Source organism: Chaetodon auriga, chromosome 14, assembly GCF_051107435.1.
Source record: "Chaetodon auriga isolate fChaAug3 chromosome 14, fChaAug3.hap1, whole genome shotgun sequence".
Classification (NCBI taxonomy): Eukaryota; Metazoa; Chordata; class Actinopteri; order Chaetodontiformes; family Chaetodontidae; genus Chaetodon; species Chaetodon auriga.
In genome coordinates, this window is record NC_135087.1 from 14788656 (window position 1) to 14805481 (window position 16826).

Consider the following 16826-nt stretch of genomic DNA (forward strand, 5'->3'; position numbering starts at 1 on the left):
TTTCATTTAAAGAAATTGCACTCAACTGACAAGAGCTTTGAGAATTCTGCTTTTTGGTTTGTTTGGGACAGTTGTGAAGCTGCCGACATGGTTCCTCTTTGCTCCTGCTTGCACAGTGTGAGTTAGCTAGTCTGCACCTGGCTGACCTCATCCCAGAGGTCCTGCCTTTTCCTTTCTCCTGCCACTGGACACCTACGGGCCTGTTTGTCTCACTCCTCACCTCAGCCACACACTCTGACCCTGTCTAAACGGCAGGAATTATCTCACATTCCTCTGGTCTGAAAACACATCGGCCAGGTGAGCCTCCAAGGTCAAACCCCAACGAGAGCCCTGCTATTAGTGAAACCTGCAGCACTATCTGTCAGGGAATCTTAACAGACACCTCAGCACATGCAAACACTTCTGGGACTGACCACACCAGATTAGACTGTTCTTTTTTCTTTTCTTTTCTTTTCTTTTCGTTCTTTTTTTCTAATGATTTCACAGATACATATGTACCATGTGAGCATTTCTGTCCATTTTATACTATATTTTCAGTGGGGAAGATTCAGTATACTGCTTATGTGGGGTAATGGAAACACAGTGAGCTCAGTATGGTAGGAATGAGGTCACTTCTAATGTAAAGAGACCTGCGGCACACTGAGACTGTCTGGGTTTTCTGGCATGACCCTCACTGGTGCCTTAGATTACAGCTCTTTGTGGCCCTGTGAAAGATCTCAATTAGCAGACTGAACTGTTCGCTGATGATATACTGGTGCATGGTATTACTGCATAACAGTCAGACCCAGACCGAGTGTATGGATACTTCATCTACTTTGACACGTTTTATTGAGACATTTTTATGAAAACTGTGGCATTTCAATGCACATTCTCACTGGCGAGAGTGGACCGCAGCCATAACTGCAGTTCACTTCTCTAGTCCAGTGCAAAATTCCTTACTAAGTCTGCCTCTCACGTGAAGAAGGTGTAAGAAGATGCCTGTGTAATGTGTAATCAGATCTGTATGGATGTGCTATTTAAATGGGTTATACTTCATGTTGAGTTTTCCTGCTGTTGACTCCAAAGGATACTCCCTTTCTCCAAGGCTTCACTAGACTCACCTAATGGATTCCAGTCACTTGACACAGCATGGCTCGACTCCCTTTGCTTTTCTTGGAAGAAGACCTCAGTTTTAAGGAGATATGATGTCAGAAGTCATTGAGAAAGAAGTTTAGGTCTTGAGCTGTTCAGCTGTCTAGGTAACTGTTTGCTTGAAAAAGACACCAACTGACCAAGTACTCTTTCCTTAATGTTTATTGTTCATTTGACATTACAAAATACCAGGAGTATAAACAGCACTTTGAGTAAAAACTATAGTACAAAGTTTATAGAAAAGCTTCACTAATAATTAAAAAAGACACATACAAAAACCAAAATATCAAAGACATCCTCATGTCAGTGTGCAAATAAGTTTATACAGACAGAAACGCTTCCATATGAGGCTACGCTTCTAGATAAATTATTTAAATAGCATATATCTACACAATGAAATAACCTCAACATAAAACACATAATAATTTATCAAAAATGCACAGGAAATACATATAGCACAACATAGTCAAGACAACATTTCTTTAATCCTTTACGTTCCTGTTTGGGCTTCTTTCGCTACAAAAATATCTTATATACAGCATATAAATGATAGTAAAGTCTTGCAATAAAAAAAAAAAAAAAAGCCAACCAATTTATACTCTGTTGCTAAGACAAGTGATTCTCGTGTATTGCTGGCCTCAATACAAAAAGAATTAATGAGGTAATATTTGTACAAAAAGGGTTTCCTTTGATTTTCCCTTGTCAGAAATGTACACACAAGCTCAGGCACACCAGTCATGCACACTGTGCAGAAGCAGAATACTTAGAGATACTATAAGTGATGCCTATCTTCTACCTTTTGACTGTTTTGGTCAAATGTAATGTCTTTTCTTGCCATTAGCAGATATTGATTTGAGTGAATTGATATAGGTTGCTGACAACATTTTAAGATGGCAAGATGCAGAAATGAGCAAGAACTAAAACCTCTATGATGAATAAGTGAATACAAACAGCTATACCTACAATGGTTTACTCGTGACAGGAAATAGACTGGCCCTTGCTGTTTACGTCCCTTGACACTGTCAGTAAAGATTAGAGATATTAGCGTAACATTTACTAATAATTACTGTTCCAAAGCAGTGTTCAGTGCGCTTGCTTTGGGGCCCTGTGCTGTCCTGAATTTTGTGCACTCCTTGTTTCCTCTAGTGCTCTTTCCTGAGAAGACAAATGTTTTGGGCCAGCTCTAAGCCTGGGCTAAATACAAGACCTCGTATATACGGATCTGCATGAAAGTGGGGTGAGAAATCAATATAAAAAATTGACGTGGTTGTCTTCACAACTATGCTTGTTGGGTGGCACACATGCACAAACACACAAACAACATTCACTCTCTTTGATAGTAACACTCAGTCCATACTGTCCATGGTCCCTCAACATTTCCTTCAAGAGGTATATTTACCCCGGCCTAAGTACGTTCTCCCACTGCTTTCTTCATACTGACACAACGATCTTTGAGTCCACAGCAGATGTAAATTATGCTAAAAAATAATTAAAATAATAATAAAAATATGGAACACTCTTCCCTTTGGTCCCTCATCCACAGAGGAATACCACCAACCTACAACAGTTCAGGTGTGCAAAGCAATAAAATGTGCCCCCCCCCAATGCAGATCAGAGCAACAAAGTGAGAGGGCCAATTTCTTCTGAGCAGAGCTGTGCTCATAATTTGAGTTTGGTGCAGTGGTGCAGAATCATCATTGAACTTTCATTTGGCTTAAAGTCCTGAGGTCAGTTTACCTCACACTAGCTCACTCGCTTGTTATTCCTCCAATGTGCATTTCTCAAATGAAAAAGTTAAAGAGATATCGATCCAGGTCTCGTATCATATATTTGTACTGCAGACCGATTCTGTCTTGAAGGCTCCGTTGTCCAATTATGAATCTGAAAGGAATTACAGGAAGAAAACGTGTTATAAATAAAGTCTAAGGTGATGAAACTACGCTTTTCAAAATATCAAACCATCACTTATGTGCTTACCTCTGCATTCGTATTTGAGGTCTGAGAAGTAAACCATCTCCTGAGAGAAGACGTACAAGCCTAGTCGCCCACCAGCGTACGTCTTGTCATAGATGTTTCCAGAATCGGCCATGATTCTCTTGCCTTCATACATGACCACTCTATAAAAGCAAATGTAATCACATGAGCTCATTGCCATTTTAATATAATTTATGGAGATATGTAATTGAATGACATGGCATGCTTCTTTTTAACTCACCTAATGAGTCCAGTCTTAGGTCTGTGGGTCAGATGCCATCTGTAGGCAGTGAAATCCTTCCAGCCAATGTTCTTGGGGTCGTGCCACAGAGTGCGCACCTGAAAAGGATGAATTGTAATGGTTAAATGAGGAAAATGTCAAACATTGTATTAAATTATGTCTCAAGCCCTGAGTTAATGAAGCTGCTCTCACCTGTCCTGGGGTGTCTCCGGTGTGCCACAGGGCATTCCTCAGGTGCTCACCAGGTCCGGTGGTAGAGTTGACCACTTTGATTGACAGGCCGGAGTATCCTTGAGCTCTTGTGGGTGTGTGCGACCAATAGGTCTGTGTAATCTGTTTCCACATCACTGTGTAGAAGCGTGAGCTGGACTGGTAGCCAAACACAAAGCCAGCGTAGTCGTCATCTCTGTCCGTGTTGATGAAGAACGTTCCACTGAAATCCACTGCACTGAACTCATCATAACCTGATAAAGACAAAAGATCGGTTAGAATCCTTTTGCTGCAACTTTGTGTCCATGTACTTGCAGCGAGATGTCTCTCTGTTTATTACGTACCAACAGCAATGCCAGGATCACAGTTGACAGTCTGCACCAACTCCTTGCCCTGATGCCGGACCACCCAGTTGGGGTCAATCTGGGAGGTGCCCTTGGGGTCCAGAGGAACCATTTGGAATCGACGGAAGTCTGTTTCACTGATGGCAAAGTTCTCCGGGCACACATCATAGATGTCCAGAACATTGTCTTGGTCAAAATCATCTTTACACACATCGCCACGGCCATCCCCTGAGAGGAAAATATGGAAATAGAAATCACAAAGTTGGAAACTACAAAGCTAGAAAAGGATTTTCAATTAACTGAAAGACTCTGTCTGGTAAAAGGCACCAGTGTTTCAGAAGACCACATATGACACAATGCTAAGAGGTCAACTCACCATCAGAGTCCACCTGATCAGGGTTAAAGGCCAGCCTGCAGTTGTCTTTGTCATCAGGAATGCCGTCATTGTCGTCATCATGGTCGCAGGCGTCACCCTTGCCATCCTTGTCGTGGTCTGCCTGGTTGGCGTTGGGTATGTAGGGGCAGTTGTCCAAGTTGTTCTGGTGACCGTCCTCATCAATGTCCTGGTTGTTGTCGCACTTATCTCCTATGCGATCTGAGTCAGAGTCAATCTGTAGGAGAACAGAATTCCTTTATGATGAGATTTCCCAAAGACCTACTCTCACACTATAAGACTCTTGTCCTCACTTCAAATAACTCCCTTCACTGTTTTTCACCAGCCTCAATATGAGAGGTGCTACTCAGGATGTGAATTAAATGTAGCCCCTTGTTTTCAGGCATGCAGGCAATGTCCCCTCGGACAAGTATTCAGTGTCCTTGTGCTTCAGCAAAATTACCCATTCATATTTGTTCCAAAGGGGGGGTGATTTCTCAAACCTGTCACATTCCTCTCTTTCATTAAAGCAGGTGCAATTTGTGGAAAATTCTACATAGTTACATTACAGATCAAGCTGTGTTACCAGGATGGCTTGTAATTGAAAGATCTGATGTTACCTGATCAGGGTTGTGCTCCAGAGGGCAATTGTCACAATGGTCTCCCACTCCATCCCTGTCAGTATCTCTCTGGTCCACGTTGTAAACATATGGGCAATTGTCGTTCTCATTTAGAACACCTATTGAGTCAAAACAGACTTATCTTAGCCTTCATGACTGCACAAATGCTAAGGCCAATCAAAGGCACCAAAGATAACTCAGATGGAATTTGGAGGAATCACTTACCATCGCCATCGATGTCAACAGCACAGGCATCACCCTCCCCATTGTTGTCAGTGTCCGTTTGGTCAGTGTTAGCCTCAAACACACAGTTGTCACAGCTGTCGCCAACATCATCTCTGTCTGCATCATACTGGGCTGGGTTGTACACTCTGGGACAGTTGTCCTAAAATTTATGGAGAAATATCAGAAGCTCAGTTGCATTTCTAAAATGGGTCATTTGTCAAAGAAACTATATTTATAGGAACAGAACTCTGCTTTTCAATGCTTCATTTTTCTCTCACTTTTGCTGGAATGTGATATTCCACTGCGAAGCGAGTTGGTAATTTTTACCACAGCATTTTTCTTGCCCAACTTTCCAAATCCACACTAAGAATTATGGGCAACAAGCCACCTCACCCTCAATTCTGGCTTCATACTGAAAATATATTACACTATTCCTATGCTACTTGCTTTCCACTTTAACTCACTGGTGAAAGCACACAAACACAGAGACTTTACATTCCTATTGCCCAAAGGAAGGAGGGCTACTGCTGATTGCTGTGTCTGGTCTCTGAGGAAAGCACAGTTTGGGGCTAAAATAAGCTGCTGTGATGACTCACCCTATCATCGGGGATCCCATCATTGTCATCATCATGGTCACATTCATCACCCAGACCATCTTTGTCGTGATCTTCCTGGCCAGAGTTGGGAAGGTTGGGGCAGTTATCCTATAAAGGAACAAAGGAGTGGTTAAGGAGACAATCATCACAATAATAGAGTCCAGATGGGTAAGAAGAATGGCCTTTTTCTGTTCTGTTCATGTGGGGTCTGGCTACCTTTTTGCAGTGATAGGTGGCATTCTCCACACACAGCAGGTCACTGTTGGGCCATCCGTCCAGATCACTGTCCTCTCCGCAAATACGGCCATTTCCAGCATATCCTGGCTTGCACTCACAGCGGAACATGGACTCGGAGAAGACGCCCAAGTATATGCAGTTTGCATTTTTATGGCAGTCGTGGCTACCATCCTGGCAAGGGTTACGGGGTTTGCAAACCTAAAAAAAATTACAGAGAATTAAAGAAAATGCAAGGAGCTAGCCTACTAGCCACAAACATAGTGAGCAAGTAATAACTCAAACCTGTTTTTTAGCAGTTGCCTGTTCCACTCCTCTTCCAAAGGGTTGAGGACCAGAGAAACGTGGAGGGCAGGGCAAACAGTTGTAACCGGGTTCAGTGTTCTCACAGCGATGGACTCCATTATGTGTATGGCAGGCATCAGGGACCACTTTACACTCATCAATGTCTTTGCAGGTGATGCCGTTCCCAGTGTACCCAAGTGGACACTTGCCACACCTGAAGGAGCCATCAGGGAAGCTGGTGCACTTTGTGCCAGGAAAGCACGGACTGGAGAGACAACCATCTGCAAAAAAGAATTGGTTCTTTATAAGGGTAATCTATTGTGAGAAATGATTTGTTTCTTTAATATTTGTTCAATCTTAAATGCTTACCAATAGGGCAGTCCTGTTTGTTGCACTCTTGAGACATGGTACCATCACCAACACAATCCATTCCTCCATATTTGGGGACAGGATCAGAGCAGAGACGTTTGCGGCTCTGGAATCCTCCACCACAGGTTACTGTGCAGGTGTCCCATGGTGACCAAGGTCCCCAACCTCCATTGACTAAAGAATATCATAAAAACAACATTCAGCATGCTCCCCTGAATCCATACACTCCAACACACTGCATATACTTTGCTGCTGAAATTCAACTCACTAGGACAAGGTGACTTTTGGCAGATTTCGGTTTGACGTCCTTCTCCCTGGCAGTCCATGCCACCCATCTGGGGTGTGGGTGAGTTGCAGAGGCGTATGCGGGTGATCACCCCCTCACCACAGGTCACAGAGCATGAAGACCAGGGAGACCAGTGGCTCCAACCACCATCCTGTTTGACTGTGAGCAACACATACATATTTAATTAATCATGCTCTCAAACTGACAATATTTATTATCACAATGGCTGCGTTAAGAATGCTGAGTGACTTACAGCGTTTGTCGCATTCCTGGGGGTAGCAGTCACGGGTCTGGACAGAGGTGCCCTCACAGTTGCTGTTGATGCGGTCACAGGAACGTCCACGCTGCTGGATGCCTCGACCACAAGTGACCGAACAATGTGTCCATTCAGACCAGGGAGACCAGCCATCTTCTACATAGTCGCTCACTGTAGGGGGACAGACATAAAGTATGGGGACCATTACCTTGGGGGGAAAGATACTAAGAAAGAAAGAAAAAAATCAGGTGACAGTTACAAAAGGTGGAGCAGATTGAAAAAGAAGCTTACGTGTTCCACAGCGAGGGCAGCACTCTCCGTCGGGCACGGTGGCATTAGCACATGGGATCAGAGGGCAGGAGATTTTGCGACACACAGTAGCAGAGTTCTGGATAGAGAAACAGCCGAATTAGTACAAGAATAATGAGTGAGCTGACTGGTTGACTGCCTACTGGTACTGTTCCAAGCCTAATTGCTATATTTCACAATGGAGTGATCTTTATCAGGGACATGACACTCCTGCTGTGTTGATAGACGACATAATCCTCAGTAACACTCTCCCACTAATGCCTACAGAACACATGAGCAACCTTCACTAGATGTTGCTCCAGGGGGAAAAGGCCCCATGCTGCTTTGTTGATAGTTGAGAGGAAGTGTTGATGGCTTTCAGACAGAAGTGCTGTGATTGTGAAGGGAGGCACTAACATAAACACTATTATCGCTTCATTACAGCAGGAATACAGGAAACACAGCAACGTCTGTCCTCAGCTGATTCCATTGCTTAATGGTTGCATTCCAGTAGGTGTGATGACACTTACCTGGCAGGTGCACTCAGTGCAGCCATCTACGGTCCATTCATCTTTGTCTTTGTACACAATGCCATTGTGGATGCAAATTCCAGAGTGGATGTTCATTTGATTTTTCAGCAGAGTGCTGTCCTCAGACTGGGGGAAAAGAAAGAGAGAGAGAGAGTGAGAGAGAGAAAGGGGTTGCTCAGGATGGAGGATGGAAAACTTTCACTTTGCCAAAGTTCCAATACAAATGAATCACTGACCGACACCGTGATTAAGACATTGCTTGAGTCTAGCGAAGCAGTGCAAATGCAACAGACAGCCAAACATATTTGTGTATTCACATGGGTCTCATTAAGAACTTGGCCAGGGACTGCCATTACAGCGACAAGTGGCTACGCACTGGGAATGCATTAACTGGAAGCAGACGGAAAGATGGAGAGGAGAGGAAAAGAGGGAGTGAATGATGACAAAGAGCAGACCCTGATGGCCTTTGGAGCTTACCACTTTGCGGAGCTCATTTGACAGCTGTTTAACAACCACACCGAGTCCCTTGAGCTCCTTAAACATGCTGGCGATCTCCTCACAAGAGAAGCCACAGACAGACTGCAGATCTGAACATAGGAGAGAAGAGTCCAATAAATTAGTTCACTTCTCAAAGTTTACAACTGGTCAGTGTAACAAAGACACACACTTGTGACTTTGGGGGGGAGAGGTCTCACCTTTGGCTTTGTGGCCGGTGTAATCAGTCCTAATGGCAGGACTGGAGCCATTGACTGGGTTGTCCAGGGTCATGACATCAGTTAAGGTAGCTGCAAGGGGTGAGAGGAGAAAAGACAATTGAATTTCTGTTCACTGGAACACAATGTAGTTAGTTTGTGCCTTTAAACACAAGATCCACTCAGTTCAGGCCAATTTATAACTTTTCAGACTTACCTCCACTCTGACATCCTTTATTTCTCAGTATGGCATCAAGTGTGGTCCCAAAGACAAAGCGCACGTTTTGAAGCACTCCCTGAAAAACAATAAATTCTAGTTAAGAGACACTTAAATGTATTGAAACTTTATGTTCTTACATCAATCATTATTATTAAAATAGTGTGCGCTATGTAATATTTTTCATCATAAGGCAGTAATTGGCATCCATCTGAGCTAAAATACTATACAGCTTACCATAAATCTGTCTCTCACAGCACCCTTTCCAATCCTGAGCCTGGCTATGTCAGCCACCTCCTGGTACAGCACTTTCTGGATGGGCAAATCCATCTCAGACACATTGATCTCCTCACAGCCGACAAAAAGCTGCACTCTGTCATCCTGAATGAACAGTGTGATGTTCTTCCAGTGTCCAGTGGCCAAATCTGCATCCTCGATGGACACAACCTGCTGCTGGTTCATGGTGGAGAAGACCACATCCAGAGTGTTTGCCTTCCCGTTGGAAATGATCTCAAAAATGGGTCCAGATCCGTCATTCTTCTCAATGGTCAAAATGCTGCCCCTGGTTTTCTTGAACTGCTTCAGATTGACCAGAAGGAGGAAGCCCCTCTCAGCCTGGATGGAGTCGAGGAGGTCCCTGAGGGAGCTGTCGGGGACTGGGGGGATCAGGTCTGCATTCAGGACCTTGTATGCTGGGCTGTAGGGATCTGCACCTTTGACCAGACTCACTCCGTTGTTTCTTTTGTTTACCCGTGCAAGGTCAAATAAGTCATACACACTGTTATCATCCCGACTCTCTGTGGTCAGAGAAAAGAAGAGCATTGTTTTTTTCTCTCATAATGACAGTGTGCATGAAAATGCATAAAAACAAAGAAACCCCAAAAGTAATGAACTATAATATATTCACGAAGACTATAAAAATAGCCTGTAGCAGGAACATATTCCAAGAATATAACTGTTTTCACTGAATAATGACAGTTAAATGAGCACATTATAACTTGAAGGCCACATTTACAGTTAAAGTCTAGCACTACATGAATTATTGTTTCAAATATGGATCAGTTTCTAAAGCTTTCACAACTTTTTCAAAGACTATTAACACATATTTCCGTTCTTACCTGCCAATCTTGCACCTTCACAACTCCAAAGCATCAGCAGCAAAAAGATGCCACACAGCATCATGTTGAAGTCTCAAGTGATCCCTATTTCAACCAAGAATGACAAAAAAAGCCATTAAGGGACACATCCAGGCTGCATTATGTCCTTAATAAATGATGGTAAATAATAAGAACAGTCTACAAACCTTTAAAATGAAAAGTCCGTCTGAAAATAGATTTAAAAAGAAGACAAAAGTCCTTGCTTTCTCCGATTTTTTATCCCGTTGCTCTTCCTTTAGATGCTCGATAGTTTTGAGTAGATATCTGCAAAGTCTCTATGAGCTTCTGTCCGGGATTTATTCCGGTGCTTGGACTTATTCTACTGTCTTATCCTACCGATACAAGTGCTATTTAAACAGTTTAAGGACATTCCTGAGGTGCCGTCTGGACCAATGGGGTGGCTGCACGAGAGAGGGACGGACTTGTTGTCTTACCTCACAGCCAGTCAGAGCAATATCCGCGACGCACACACACAGGGGGAAAAATGCATTCCTGAGCTGAATTTCCATCACCGGACAAATATTTCATACACGCACCCGAGCCAAGACTTGGTCGTTTCCGGTCAGAAAAAAAAAAAAAAAAGTTTAATTATTCGTCTAAGGGTCTTGATTTTATGAAACCGTCATTTTCTAAAGATATACAGATTTATGATAAACGAGATCCAAAATAAGCTGACCAATGAAGTAGACTAGTAATACAAAACCAGTGATGAGTAGGTATAAAAGTCGTATAAAATATTAAGTAATATCCCATAAGCTACACTCATGTATTCCTTTCAGTTCATATTTGTGACAGACAGCAGCCGACTCACTGGTTTATGGTGTGTCTCGTTTTGCTGTTCCTAGTCTGGCCGCCAGGGGACTCATTGAGTAATGAATGGAAGCGTGAAGCGGCCTGGGAGAGAGTGAGAGGGGAGATGTGCGATTGTCTCTAGGTTTCTTAAAATATTTAAAAAGTAGTATGTTTTTAAGCCTGAACAGTATTTTTTAAGTAAAAGTAGTAAATATGTATAATACATTTGTGATGTCAGTATTATAAGTAATAGAATACTAAAGGTAGTAAGCTTGTGTGAATCCAAATAATGGCAAAGAAATGTTTGTTTGAAACTAAGAATGAAACTATTGTGGACAAAAGGAATTACTTAATTGTATATTGCATATCATATCATTTCCATTAAAACTATATATGTTAACGTTAGATCAGGAAGAGTCAAAGATGATAGATGAACCAGGGGCCTCTAAAAATGATTTGCTTTTGTTTAAATGGTGTGTGTGATGGGTTCATTATTCATTTCATTATTAGACAGATTTGGCCCCACATAGGAAAAAATACTCAGATACCTTACTTCAGTTAAAGAAGCAGTATACTAAATTAAAACTAAAAATTCTTCATTTGCAATCCCATTTAGGTAAAACTACAGAGGTATTTCCAGTAAAATTTTAACTACTTAATATAAAGCTAAGGATAAGTCTGAGGGATTGTGGAATGATCAATGGGGTTAAGAAGGGGGGTAAAAAAAGTTCTGTTACAAACATTTGTATTCGTTTTTTGCATCTTTTTTATTGAATACCTTGAGTAAATCTAGTTATTTTCCACCACTGTCAGTACCATTTGACCACTAACAGTGTATTTAATAGCATTTTGAAATTATGAAGTGCACAGATTCCAAATCATAACATCGCCACACTGAAAATGCTAAAGTTTATGGCCAAGCATTTAACCTATGACCTCTTCCTCTCTCTCTCTTCTTTTCCTGACCACCACCAGCTAAACATGGAGGCCTCGTGACAGATTTGTTTTGCTTCAATCTCTGACCAAAGAAGTTTGGCTTTTTTTACGCAGATTTGTGGATACAGAGAAAACTGAGGAAACCGTGGGCGCGTGTGACAGAGATGAAAGACTTCTGGAAAAACCAGGATGCACAGAGACGCCTACATGCTGTGATGACTTACACAATAAACCAGAGGGACTGTCTAAAAATACTTCAGATATATGAACCTCTGATTGAGATGACACACAACATCTGGATACCTGTTCTTCATACAGTGAGGACATACAACAGGACCTGTGATTTTGTAAGAGATTTGTGACGTATAGGATTTACAATAGTATTCACCTTGGTGAAACATACACCTTCAGGAAGTGACAAGGCAGTGATGGTGCTTCATTGGTTAAACTGTGGTTCAAATGGAAAAGGCTTCAAGGTTGTGACATGGGATGAAGGTGAGATAAGAGTCTGGCTTCTTGGGAAAGATTTTTGGAGATATCATAGGCAGGTGTTACTGGACATCCTTGGGGGCGTAACTGTACTGCACAGCGTTGGAGGTGTAACTGACGAGGCGGTGTTGGAGGTGAAGAGACTTGCCCAACTCGGATGAAGTGTGCCAAAACTACAGAGGAGCAGAGGCAGCTCATAGATAGATAGACAGTAACTGTTTACACTGAGTGTATTAGTGAGTATTTCCAACTGGGGGAGCTTATGTTCACTCGTCAGTGGGTGGGAGAGTTCATTTGTGTTAAATTGCAGAATTTCTCTTGTTTTCTGCGTGAGCTCTGGATAAAACACCTGATACTAACAGAAAACAATTACTTCATATAGTGTAGTCTGTTTTTGCTCCTTACTGGATAAGCCATGCTCCAGAATATTTAAACATTGATAGAATGATTTGTAATATAAGCGGTTAGCTTAGCTTAGCGCAAAGTACCTGTAAAGCTAAATAATGCGTGTATTTATTGTTTTTCTCTGATTCTAGTCTTTGTACTAAGCTAACTGGTTGCTAGTGTTAACTTTTTATTTTCTGTACAGATATAAAAGGGGTGTCAATTTTCTCATCTAACTCACAACAAGAAAGCAAATCAGTGTATTCCCCAACATGTCAAACTATTCCTCCAAGCAACAAGTCTTTATACGATAGACTGTGTCTATAATGTGGACTGAGATAATGAAAGGAGGCTTAAACCTGGCAACATGTATACAGTTAAAACTGTCAAATAAATCCAAAGGAATGACGCAGGTAGTCAGAATATCAGTGAAGGAAGGGAAAGGAACTCTATGGCAACACAGACAGTCAAAGTGATGACTAATGGCGTGCATCTGAGCAGGCGGGTGAAAAGATCAGATGACGTTGAATGGTATTAATGCATTGTATTTAAAATTGCTACTTTGCTTTGCCTCAGGCTTCAGCTGTTGGGACCAGCTATATGAGAGAAAAAGTTATTAGTAAGGTATCCACCAAAACATGGTTATTACTATAAGAAGAGGTTTGTGTAAAGGTCACAGGCCTTCTGGTGAGGTTATCAGCATTAATGCCACCTTTGTGTGTGTGTGTGTGTGTGTGTGTGTGTGTGTGTGCGTGTCTGTGTGTCAGACGGAGGACACACAGTGATTGAGCAATTAAGCACTTAAGGAATGAAATAAAAACTAAGCTTCATCACTGTTAGTGGTAAGGATTGTAGCTTTTTTATATAATTATTGAGCATAGTACAGCTGTGATGTGCATTATCTTAGTGACAAGTGCAAATCCCATTTTAACAAGTTGTTACACTGAAATAATAGGAAAAGAGACTATACTCGGGATTGTGTGTAAATCTGTGCTGTTTTGTGTCTCTTGAAAAAAAATTATTCTCCTCGAGCAAATCAAGCCAGTGTAGGTTTTTTCCATCTTTAAGGCTGCATCAGTTTTGTGTTTATGACAACATGGAAACAGCACACTGAACTGGAGTAACATCTGAGAGATGGGAGTTTATTAGGATTAAATATTAGGTAACATATGACGCAGCAAAACGGTGTTATAGAACAGACAGGTTAAGACCTTCTCCTGAAATTTACCATCATTTGCAATGACTAAGTCATCAAGCATTTCAAGTCTGTGCCACCTTCAACCTGGAGAGGTTCCATTGTCCCCTGCAGCTGTAGCTTTTAACAGCAGATAAATGTTTTTTTTTTCCAAAGAAAGGTGTGTATGACAGACTAGCATGTATTAACAACTTTTATTTGGCAAGTGGGCCTTGCTTGAAAGCATCATTCTTCAGTTTATCTGTCACAAAACATGCCCAGGGGGAGTGTAAGTCATGTTTTAGGGGGGGAAAAAAAATTACAACAGCTTGAGAATGAAAATGGAAAGAGTGAGTAAGAGGCCTATAGGGCTACACACAGAACAACATGAGTCACTGATAAACTATCAGAGAGCGTGGTCACCAGAAAGGCCATTGTTGGTCACTGGTCATCTTTTATTTTTGGGAACAAGTATTGATTTACACAAAATCCTTAAATCCTGTATGGTCAGATTTCTATTGAAGTCTGTGTACAACATATTTAAGTGACAGTAACTAAGCACCTTATGTAGAGTGGCTGAATGTTCTTCCAAGGAAATATGGGAATCAAAAGATATCATTTATGAAAGGAACTGAAGGTGGTGTGTTGCCAGAACTAGACAAATTTTTTTTTTATTCTTTCAGCTGTTTTGTCTTCGGCACATGCCAGACACTAAAATGACTTGGACCCTTTGGCCGCCGTAAATCATTGATCATAATCCATGTTTGGCCTCGGAGGGATAAAAGAGGGAAATATGGATATTACCGGTGGCTTTGGGGCTGGCATAGCTTGGTGAAAATGATGTTCTGTGAAACAGCATTATAAGGACCTGCTCCGTCTGTGGTAAAATACAATCTCTAAAAATATTCTGCATGCAAACTTCTTTTTAGTGTTTTATGCTGTTTTTGGTTTAGCTGCTTATGCAAAAAAATTACCTGGATTTCAGTTTCAAGCAATCTGTTTTGCCAAACCCTGCCACTGCAAAATTAGCGATCTCTTCCTTGCATGTATGCATGGAAGAAAATGATTAATTGGTTACAGTGAGTCCGCTTGATTCCGGCAAGTGATGTCAGAGTCTGATTATGTTGGACGGACACTCTGAAAGCTTGTGTTTTCTTACTGTTTACAGACTGACACCAAGTCATCCGTGGTGCTTCTCGCATGCCAGTTGTACAAGCACAGAGGACTTTAGGTTCGGTGAGTGATGGCGGTAAATGCGTACTGCTTTTCTGTGACTTTTCTCCGACTAAGCGCACACCTTTGACTAACGAGCTGAGAGACCACACGCCACTCGACTCGAAGAAGAAAACTGTTCGCAGGAATGTTAAAGGTCTTTTGAAAGAGGCACAAGAGAGTGTTTTGTTTGTGTGAGGCTTGTCACACTGGGCTTTCTGATGACCACACAAGTGGATAATGACTTTTTGGAAAGTGTATCTAAAAGGTTCGACGAGTACTCTTCTGACTTAATTTTCAAGGTCCATCCTAAGGCAACACGAAGTCAGACAGCTAATATTAGAGCTTTAAAAAAATAGGGGAATGACAGAAAGAGTGAAAACTTGCAGCAGCTGTGTTGTCACACCCTATTCCAGAAGACTTAGTCAGAACAAATGATGATTATCACCCTATAAAGTTGTTATGGCTAATGCGACATCAAGCCATTCCCTATTTACAAATCTAGCAGAGCCAGAGCAACATTAGCAGTAGCATCATTTAGCAAGTGCACCATGTACTGTCCTTCAAGCTCTGTTTTGGTCTCTACCAACTCCCGAGAAGTGGAAAAGTGTTCCACTATATTCTCTAATTAATTGCTAAATTAGACTAGCTAACTAGTTACCGAATTTCACTTGCTAATTGTTAACTTTATCTGCCCTAGTGTCGGTTTATTATAGCCGTTTCTCTAAAAACAGGAGGAACAAGCTAGTGTGTCCAAAACAAATCTGCCTGTACTTGTACATTTACATTTGCTCACAAACACACTAAATATTGTCTGTTTTATTGTTGTTTGTTGATTTATTTAACATGGGCAGCACATTAATAAATATTGCTGTAACTGTCCTTTTAGAGGCTAACTCTTTGTTTGACTCCAGTCCATATGCTATCCTAAGCTAACGGTCTCCTGGCTGTAGATTCATATGTAATGTGCAAACATGGAAGTCATATAAATCTTCTGATCTAATTCCCAGCAAGAACACGAATAAGTGTTTTTGCCAAAATGTTGAGCTATCCCTTAAAGCACATAAAATAGGGTTTCATCTCTGAAAAATGTCTTTTTTCATCAGGGAGAAACATGAACAATCAGTCATGGGCAGCTGGTGATGTAACATTTAATTTACTGTGAAACGTTAAATATTCTGATGCAAAACTGGAAGTATTCAGTTGTAAATCATCACGTTACTTTCTGGAGCTCAGTACAGTATGTGCAGTTTGGCTGCTGAGATTCTTTCAGCTGGAATCATCAACTCTTTGGAGGACATCCGGTTCTCTTGCAAAAGCTTTTGCTGAACGTTATGGTGTCTTGCATTTTTGTTTTTCTTTTGCAAGGGCCACTTCAATTCATATGGACTTATACTGTCATTTCAACACTCATACGACTACATGGAAATGTGTTTGTTGCCACTGTGGGGATGGTAATGAGAGGAGATTCCAGGCAAACCCTTCTAACAGAGCACCATTGGAGCCCGTCTCTCCCACAATTCCGCTGTAGGAAATAATAGCTTTACATTGGGCTGTACAGAACCAACTAAAAGTTAATGGCACTATTTCATCCTCCCACACGCACACTTACAGTTCAGTATTCGACCCTGCTTTTCTTGGCCTTTTATAAAAATTCCACACCGATTTTAGGAAGTATGGTCTTGCCATGTCGACCCTGAAGGATATTAAACCCACAGTGAAACAACCTTCAGTGATGGCAGCCAGGTAAGGACAAACTTCCCCACGTCATTTAAAACACAGCACTCAGTCAGTACAGTATGCCACTTTGC

The 16826-nt window shown here is 41.7% G+C and overlaps 1 protein-coding gene across 1 annotated transcript; it reads right to left on the reverse strand.

Annotated features, from left to right (window-relative positions):
- Window positions 1-1324: 1324 nt before the first annotated feature.
- thbs1a (thrombospondin 1a) lies at window positions 1325-10326 on the reverse strand. Its single transcript, XM_076749283.1, has 22 exons — window positions 10175-10326; window positions 9990-10073; window positions 9109-9668; window positions 8872-8950; window positions 8658-8747; window positions 8440-8549; window positions 7963-8088; window positions 7436-7532; window positions 7142-7315; window positions 6871-7047; window positions 6603-6776; window positions 6234-6514; window positions 5931-6149; window positions 5715-5822; window positions 5119-5278; window positions 4894-5012; window positions 4277-4511; window positions 3901-4128; window positions 3539-3810; window positions 3347-3444; window positions 3109-3248; window positions 1325-3012 (listed from the first exon to the last, which is right to left on the reverse strand). Exons 2-22 carry the CDS (start codon window positions 10051-10053, stop codon window positions 3005-3007), a joined length of 3519 nt encoding a protein of 1172 aa, XP_076605398.1. The 5' UTR covers window positions 10054-10073; window positions 10175-10326; the 3' UTR covers window positions 1325-3004.
- Between the last annotated feature and the right edge of the window lie 6500 nt (window positions 10327-16826).

What these genes read in the sequence shown, in the direction of transcription:
- thbs1a (XM_076749283.1), bottom strand. Translation starts at nt 10,053, where the DNA reads ATGATGCTGTGTGGCATCTTTTTGCTGCTGATGCTTTGGAGTTGTGAA. An exon ending in CTGTGAGAGACAGATTTATG is followed by an intron (nt 8,951 to 9,108) that starts GTAAGCTGTATA and finishes ATTGTTTTTCAG; the next exon opens with GGAGTGCTTCAAAACGTGCG. An exon ending in CAAACAGGACTGCCCTATTG is followed by an intron (nt 6,515 to 6,602) that starts GTAAGCATTTAA and finishes TCTTTTTTGCAG; the next exon opens with ATGGTTGTCTCTCCAGTCCG.